Here is an 8,636-nt window from a genome sequence, read left to right on the forward strand (position 1 = left end):
ACACAACAAAGGGGACTCTCACCTTGTAGCGTGACACATTTTAAGATGGCATATAGCAGGGGTGGGGACCGCCAGGGCTCAAGTGTCCTGCAGGTTTTAGGTCTCACCCTGGGTCGCTGAATCAAATGACTAATTCATTAGCAGACTTCTGGAGAACTTCAAGGCATGTTGAGGAGGCCATTTAGCCATTTAAACCAGCTGTGTTGGATCAAGGACACATCTAAAACCTGCAGGACACCGGCCCTCGAGGCCTGGAGTTCCCCACCCTCGGCATGTATGTTGGCTATATCCCAATTCAGGGGCTGCATCCTTCAAGGACGCATTTTAAGGCTGATTACGTCCCAGCGACGTGACGAAGTGAATGCTGCTCGGTTTGCAGTCCTGAACATCACGGCACAAGCAGGATTCACTGCACTGTTAATGTGAGCTGTGTTATATTGCTGCCTCTGTTCGGTGATGTCGAGCCAAACGCACTTTAACGTGTGTTTGAACGAGCTGACGGTTCACTCGTTAAGCTGAAAGAAAGATGCTTTAATCACAGCAGTCACACATGTGTCCACTGCACCATCTGGAACTCTTCTTGTTTACACTCGTAATAACACAAACACTAAATCCTGCTTCTCTGTGCTGTTGTGTAGCAGTGTGTACACCTGAGACTGTCACCTGTCTGTCTGTCCTGCACTCTCTCTCTGTTTCTTTCTCTCTGATTGTGGAATAAAAGTATGAACATGTGTTTATAAGTTACACTTGTGTTTGAATCCTGCAGCTTATCACACATTTGAATTCCATGTGTGACGAAGAACCATGAAGAACTTCCACAAATCCACAAATACAAACTGGACCTGGGAACAAAATTACAGACCTAATCTGCTTGTGATATCCTAAGACCAAGGAACCACGGAGACCATGTTTAGCTCACAGTTGCTTCTTTATTAAGAGAACCGGGGCTTGCGCCCCCACAGACTGAAAGCTCCCCAACCACTGTTGCCCCCTGGTGGACAAATCCCTGCCACAACATAACATTCCTCCCCCCTTAAACTGGAACTACTCTGTAGTTTTAATCACTACAGAAAATACCCATAACCAAAACTTCACCTTTATAAAAAAAATGCAACAACCCCGTCCCCAGCCTTTATTGAAATTTCACTCCGGAATAGTGAACCTTTAGTCCAACAGTCTTAGGTTAACCTATAACAGTTCACCGTAATCACGGCACAAAGTCTCTCAGGTGCTCCGGCTTTCTCTTGGTCCTTTGCGATCGCCGTAACCCCGTGGCAGGTGATTCCAGCGAATCACTACTCTCCATATGTGGCTTCACCACTGGTGTAACTTGCACCTCTATGTGTCTCTCATCCTCGTCTCCTGTCTCAGCGCTGATGTTTGGGGCTGCCTTTGGGGGCTCCCCCGGGTGGCCTTCAGGCATTCCTGCTGCCAGGCACGGCTCCAGGCGGGCAAACAGCTGATCGACGTGACGCCTCACCACTGTCCCATTGCCCAGCATCACCAAGTAGGAAACAGGCCCTGTCATCTCCTGTATAAGTCCTGGTATCCATTTGGGTCCTCTGCCATAGTTTCTGGTATATACTGTGTCTCCAATAACAAACATGCGTTCCTTGGCATGTCTATCATGATACCGTCTTTGGCTATCTTGTTTTGCTGTCACTTTTTGTTTCAAGTCAGGGTGTATGAGATCAAGAGTACACCTCAACTTCCGGCCCATCATCAACTCAGCGGGAGACTTCCCTGTTGTGGACTGTGGTGTGATTCTGTAACTAAACAGAGCCCTGTTTAACTTGGTTGCCAGAGTGTCTCCAGTACTCTTTTTCATGAGTTCTTTGAACGTTTGCACTGCTCTTTCTGCTAACCCATTGGAGGCGGGGTAATATGGAGCGGAGGTGACGTGAGTGATTCCGTTCTTTGCCATGAACTCTTTAGTTTGTGCACTTACAAAACACTGGGCATTATCTGAGACCACCATCTCAGGAAGGCCGTGCGTGCTGAAACAATTTCTCAGGCAGTCTATGGTTGCAGCTGCTGTAGCGGATGGAACTGGATACACATCTAACCATTTGGAGTGGGCGTCCACTATTACTAAGAACATTTTACCCAAAAACGGGCCAGCATAATCGATATGTATCCTTCTCCAGGGCTTTTCTGGCCACTCCCAGGGGTGTAGCGGTGCCTCTTGTGGCCTGTGTCTATGTTCTTGACATGTACTGCAGGACCTCACCTTGTCTTCAATGTCATTCTCCATATGCGGCCACCACATGTAGCTTCTGGCCAGGCCCTTCATGCGGCTCATTCCTGGGTGTGACTGATGTAGCTGTTCCAAAAGGGGGCGTCGACCTTGTTCTGGTATCACCACCCTCGCCCCCCACAGCACACACCCATCCTGCACACTCAGCTCCTGTTGTCTCTGTCTGTAGGGCTGAAAATTAGGATGCTGCGTAGTGGGCCATCCTCTCATAGCATACTCACGCACTCTGGAGAGTATGGGATCTTTGGTTGTCCATCTTTGCAGCTGCTCAGATGTCATCACGCCCTCCTGGTCCTGATCTACCATCAACACTTGGTCCTCAGCTGCCACCTCTTTAGGGAGGTTCTCTGGAAGAGGGAGACGACTCAGACCATCAGCATTACTGTTATTTTTGCCTTCTCTGTATTTAATGACATACTCATAGGCTCTTAATAACACTGCCCATCGCATGATCCTCTGTGACGCCATCTGAGGGACGGCCTTCAACTCATGGAACAAACTTATCAATGGCTTATGATCCGTGATAATCATGAACTTCCTGCCGTACAGGTACTTATGAAAATACTGTACACCAAATATCACAGCCAATCCTTCTTTATCCAGCTGTGAGTAGTTCTTTTCTGCTGCATTCAGGGTACGCGATGCAAACCCAATGGGTTTTTCCTGACCATCTGGCATGCGGTGAGCTAGTACTGCTCCCACTCCATAGGGGGACGCATCGCAAGAAAGAATTAAATCCTTTTGCTCATCATAGTGTACCAATACACTGCTTGACTGCAACAGTTCCTTTGATTTGCCGAAAACCTTCTCCTGTGCTGGTCCCCAACACCATGGTTCCCCCTTTCTCAGAAGCTTGTGCAGAGGGGCCAACAGTGTGGACAAGTTTGGCAAGAACTTATTATAGAAGTTCAACAACCCCAAATAAGCTTTGAGCTCTGTCACTGATTTTGGGGGTGGCGCCTCCTGCACTGCTTTCACTTTTGCCGGCACTGGATGTAAACCGGTCTTATCCACCCGATGTCCTAAAAATGTCACTTCCTTCTCCATGAATTGACATTTGCTCCTTTTTAAGCGCAGGCCCGCCTCCTCCAAGCGCTGCAGCACTCCCTCCAGTGTTTGAAGATGTTCTTTGTCATTCTTTCCCGTCAGGATGATGTCATCCAGATACACTGCGACATTGGTCAGACCTTGCAACACACTCTCCATGGTGCGCTGAAAAATGGCAGGACTTGAACTCACACCAAATGGCAACCTGGTGTATGTAAACAAACCCTTGTGTGTGTTCACTGTGACATACTTTCTAGATTCCTCATCAAGTACAACCTGTTGATATGCGTGACTCATATCTAACTTGGTGTATTTTTCTCCTCCCGCCAGCCCCGCTATCATGTCCTCCATTCGTGGAATGGGGTATTGTTCTACAGGCGACACCTTGTTAACAGTCAGTTTGTAGTCACCACAAATTCTGGTGCTGGAGTCTGGCTTTAGTATGGGTACAATGGGTGCGGCCCACTCTGAGAATTTCACTGGTTGGATGATTTTCTCCTCCAACAGTCTCTCCAGTTCCTGCTCCACTTTCTTTTTCATAGCAAACGGAACTGATCGGGGCTTATAGAAGCACGGTTTGGCATCACTGGCTACATGTATCTTTGCTGCAAACCCCTTCAGCGTTCCCAACTCATCCTTAAACACTGTTTCATGTCTGGCCAGTATCCGCTGTAAGGCATCATCTCCGCCTTCTATCTTATGTACAGGTTGCCAGTCTAATTGGAGGGCCTTAATCCATCCCCGACCCATCAAACTAGTTCCAGCCCCTTCAACCACCACCACATCCAGTGTTTTCTTACTGTCTCTGAATTCCACCTGCACTTGGGCTGCTCCCCACACGGGTACCTTGTGGCCTCCATACGTTCTCAGTTTGATTCCACACTTGCTTACTTTGGGCGCCTTACTGCCTTCAAAAAGTTTTTTAACCCTTTAAGACCTACCATAGAACCAAGTTCGCCAGAGCTTATATTATATTTTTACATGCTGTGGAGCCATTTTTGGGAGCATTTCAAGTTGCTATACATCAATACAACCATTATAGCCCAAACTTTAATAATATGTCTGCATTAGGTGCATAGTAATTACATAAATTGCAAAAAAGTGCAATAAACTACAAAAAAATTGAAAATCGTTTTTGTTTTTTTAACATATATTTCTAGTTAGAGAAATTTAAGAGGCTTATCCCTCAAAACTGTAAATACAAAAAAGTTACACAAACTAGTTTCCCACCACAGGAAATTTATTTTGAGTGTCTTCATAGTTTTATTTTTGAAATACACCAATTTTTATATACTGCAGGAAAAACGAAAATAAATATTATAGTGCAAATTTGCAAAATAACAGCATATGCATCAAAATAAACTATTTCCAGCAGTGCAATATGAGTCCTAAGCATCCCAGAAACGACACAGAAAGTCATAAACTCAAACATAACTTTTTAAAACACATAACAAGTAAAACACAAGCTCATAAGGGCCCGATCGTAAAAAACTACATTTCCGCAAAATGACGTCACTTCCGGTTTCGGGCAGGTCATGCGGTCATGTGATAGTTCGCGCTGATGGACGTAGGAAGTGTTACAAACAGCTGATGGATCGGCGAAGCGTGTTTCTGGAATATCATGTTTTTGTTGCTGCAAGTGATTTTTATGCAGTTTTTGCAAAGCTATATGTGGAAGGAAACTGTGACCTAGGACAAGCTGATGGCATAAGATGTAAGTACAACTCCTCCAGTTTCATATGCAAAAAAAATTATTGTGCTAGCTTAAGTGGTTGCAGAGCTACCGGGATTTAAAAATAGTTACGCAAAACAGAGCGTGCCCGCTCCGATCGGCTGTAAAGGGTTAAATGACTCCTTCGACATGATAGTGTAACCACAGCCTGTGTCTACTTCAAATGTCACATTCTGTCCATTTACTTTTAGCTTCTGTCTGATGGGTTCTTCCCTTGGGATGCTAATCTCCTCATGCACATTATACATAGTCACACTTGCCTTTATGTGGTGCATTTCAGCTCCTTCTTCCTCACTCTCCACATTCTCCTCTTCCAAGAAATGGGCTTGTTTACCTTGTCTGCCACGCCCTCCTTTTTGTTCCATTTTCATTCGGCAAACCCTTTTTATGTGTCCCACCTTTCCACAGTTGTGGCATTTTTCTGAAACAAACCTGCAGTCCTTGGCCACATGATTTAGTCCTCCACATCTGTAGCACTTCCTGACAACCTGTTGTGACGTCGAGCCGCCGTCCTCCATCTTGTTCACGGCTCCTAATCCTTTAGTGAATCGCGACTGTTCTGTCATGCTCTTCAAATCCACAATGTCTCTGTTAGCAGCCTCCATTGCTTGAGCAAACTTCAGCACCTTTTCAAATGTTAGCGAATCCTCTGCTAACAATCTGCGCTGTATTCTGTCGTCGCTTATTCCACATACTAAACGATCCCGCAGCATCACCGTCAGGGAGTCTCCAAAGTTACAGTCCTGTGCGAGCTTCCTCAGCTCCGCTACATAATCGCCCACACTTTCCTCCGGCCTTCTATTCCGTGTGTTAAACTTCCACCGCTGCACAATTTCACTCAGCTTAGGGTGAAAATGATTGTTCAACAATCCCACCAACTCAGCATAAGAACGATCCCCTGGCTTGACCGGACTGAGTAGGTTCCTAATCAGGGCATAGGTCTGTGCGCCCACGCAACTCAACAGTACCGCTTGCGCCCCCACATACTGAAAGCTCCCCAACCACTGTTGCCCCCTGGTGGACAAATCCCTGCCACAACATAACATGCTGGTGGACATTTTTGTCCACGAACAAGCTGAAGGGATTTTTGAACAAACCCAGAGGGTCGACAAACATTTAATTGGAACCATGTTTATTTCTCAGCAGCATCAATAGTAACAAAAACTCAATTTAGATTTTGCTGGCAAAGTCGATTGTTCTTATTTATTTTAAGTACATCCTATAAACCTTTTATTCCAAAATATTGCGATACAGGATACATTTTTTTCAAACAAGAACTTTATTAAACAAACAATGAGTTTACAACACACTGTTACGAACTTGTATGTCCATGTGTTTGTTTGTGCAGGTGTTGTGTTTTTTCTATGTTAATTTAGCTGTGCCAGGGCCCTGTTCCGATTGGTGCGTGGATATACTGCCCCGGCGTGATTGGATCCAGCTGGAGGACCCGCCCATTAAAAGGAGGCAGGAGTGCTACAGCGGGAGAGGTCCTCGCGGTTCTCCTCATCACCCAGCAGTAGTCCTGTGGTAACTGCTGGCTGCAGTACGCTTGAAAGTTGTGGAAGTGGAGTGGGTAGGGGTGAGCTGCAGTTTTTTTTGACCACCCGTTTTCTCCTGTTTTGAGTTAGTTAAGGAGGTTAGACTCTGTCTTTATTTTTGACTTTGTTTTGGTAAGGTCAGGGGTGCGGGATTTGTGTAGGTTTGTTTTGTTTATTGTTTTGGCCTTGGCTCACCCTGAAGTGCTGACACTCCCGTTTTGGTTCTCTTTATTCACATTGTAAATAAATCACCTTGTATCTAACGGATTTGTTTCGTGTGACTGCTTGGGTCTTGGGGGGGAAGCGAGTGCCTCGCTCATGTTATGGCCTGGCCTAGACGGGTCGTAACACAGATGAAGTATACAAGAGAATAGAACATGAATACAAATAACCAGGGGTAAAAAAAAAAAAAAGATTCACAAAAAATTCCCATATATGTTGTGTTTTGAGAGACTTTTTGCTGATGGAGTCTGATAATGATTTTATGTACAATTCCACATCCTTAAGAAAATAACATTGGAGGCGGGGTGAGTGAGGGGCGGGGATTTAGCCTGGACGCTCTGTTTAGAGCTAATAAAACATTGGGGACATGATAGTGATGGGATTTCCGGCTCTTTTTAGAGATCCGGCTCTTTCGGTTCGGCTCACTAAAAAGAGCCGGCTCTTTCGGCTCCGAACCGGCTCTTCGGGTTGTTTTGTTGCTTTAATTAATTTATTATTAACAATAATATAAAATTATGCACAAAAGGAATTACTAACGTAAAAAAAAGTGGTTTTATTTATATATGTTTAAATATAAACATATGCGGTGGCCCCTAGAGACAAAACACGTACAAACTCCAAAACACATTTCTAGCATGAACTGAACTTCCAAAGCAGAGCTACTAGATCACTTAAATTACACAATTGAAAGCATGTGTGTATTGTTTGTATATTTATACACAGGCACTCATATATATATTCAAATAATTTAAAAAAAAAGTTCATTTACCTGTTACTACCACACACCAAATCCAGTCGTTGGTACTTGCTGGCTTGTGTAGCCACAAGATAACAAAGGCTCAACACTGCGCCCAGCATCCTGGAGCACTTCTGTTGTCTTTTGTACGTGTTTTGAGTTTTTATGTGCTTCTGAGTTTGTACGTGTTTTTACGTGCTTTGGAGTTTTTACGTGTTTTTACGTGTTTTGGAGTTTGTACATGCTTCAGAGTTCGTACGTTATTTGAAGTTTGTATGTGCTTTGTCTCTAGGGGCCACCGTAAATATACTTTTATTTATTCACTCCACATAAAATGTAATAAATAAATCATATAATACAAAAATAAACTATTCACATTTCAAGTTTTAGCTATTTAAATTTTCAGCTTTTTCCTTTCACAAATTTAAAGTGAAAAGAACACAAAACACTGCAAACCACAACACAATTAAATATAAATTATAATATGAAAACAAACAGAAGATGCACATTCTCTGTCATATGGACCTGCATGAATAAACTTTCTCAATCCTTTATCATCTGCAACCGAAAATAGTTGTGGATGATTACTATACCTTTCTAATGTTGTTGTCCCTGCCTCTCTTTCTCTCTCTCTGGCTCTGTTCCTGTGCTACTGAGTGTAACTACCGCCCCTCCCCCCTCTGCCCAGCGTAAAGCACAAGGCTCGCGTGCAGAGTGAAGCGGAAAAAAGTGCGAGAGAGAGGCTGAGAGAAAGAAAAGAAAAGAAAAACCCCACGTGACGGCTCGCGATAAGGAGCCGGCTCGCGTCGTTCACGTCAAAGAGTCGGCTCTAAGAGCCATTTCGTTCGCGAACGACCCATCACTAGGACATGAAGCCTTCATTAGTGGAACAGAACATTTATATGAAGCTTTTATCTGTCAAATGCAATAAACTTCAGCTGCACCAAACATAAACCTAAATACTGAATCATGGACGCAAACACAAATGAGGCAGAAAAACATTTTTGTTCCACAAACAACAATAAAAGTACCTAAACACAACCACCAATCGAACTGACTGAATTCTCCACAGCTGACATCTACAACTTCTGCTTTTGGTAAGTC

At 44.3% G+C, this 8,636-nt stretch overlaps 1 protein-coding gene across 1 annotated transcript; it reads right to left on the minus strand.

Annotated features, from left to right (window-relative positions):
* Positions 1 to 4,523: 4,523 nt before the first annotated feature.
* Positions 4,524 to 6,094, minus strand: LOC145429649 (uncharacterized). The gene has a single exon (XM_080303361.1). The coding sequence runs from the start codon at positions 6,092 to 6,094 to the stop codon at positions 5,105 to 5,107; it is 990 nt and encodes a 329-aa protein (XP_080159487.1). The 3' UTR covers positions 4,524 to 5,104.
* Positions 6,095 to 8,636: the final 2,542 nt, after the last annotated feature.

Source organism: Astatotilapia calliptera, chromosome 7 (genome assembly GCF_964374335.1).
Source record: "Astatotilapia calliptera chromosome 7, fAstCal68.1, whole genome shotgun sequence".
Lineage (NCBI taxonomy): Eukaryota > Metazoa > Chordata > Actinopteri > Cichliformes > Cichlidae > Astatotilapia > Astatotilapia calliptera.

Bases quoted from the DNA above. Each gene is read 5' to 3' on its own strand.
- LOC145429649 (XM_080303361.1), bottom strand. From the start codon at position 6,094: ATGTCCACCAGCATGTTATGTTGTGGCAGGGATTTGTCCACCAGGGGG.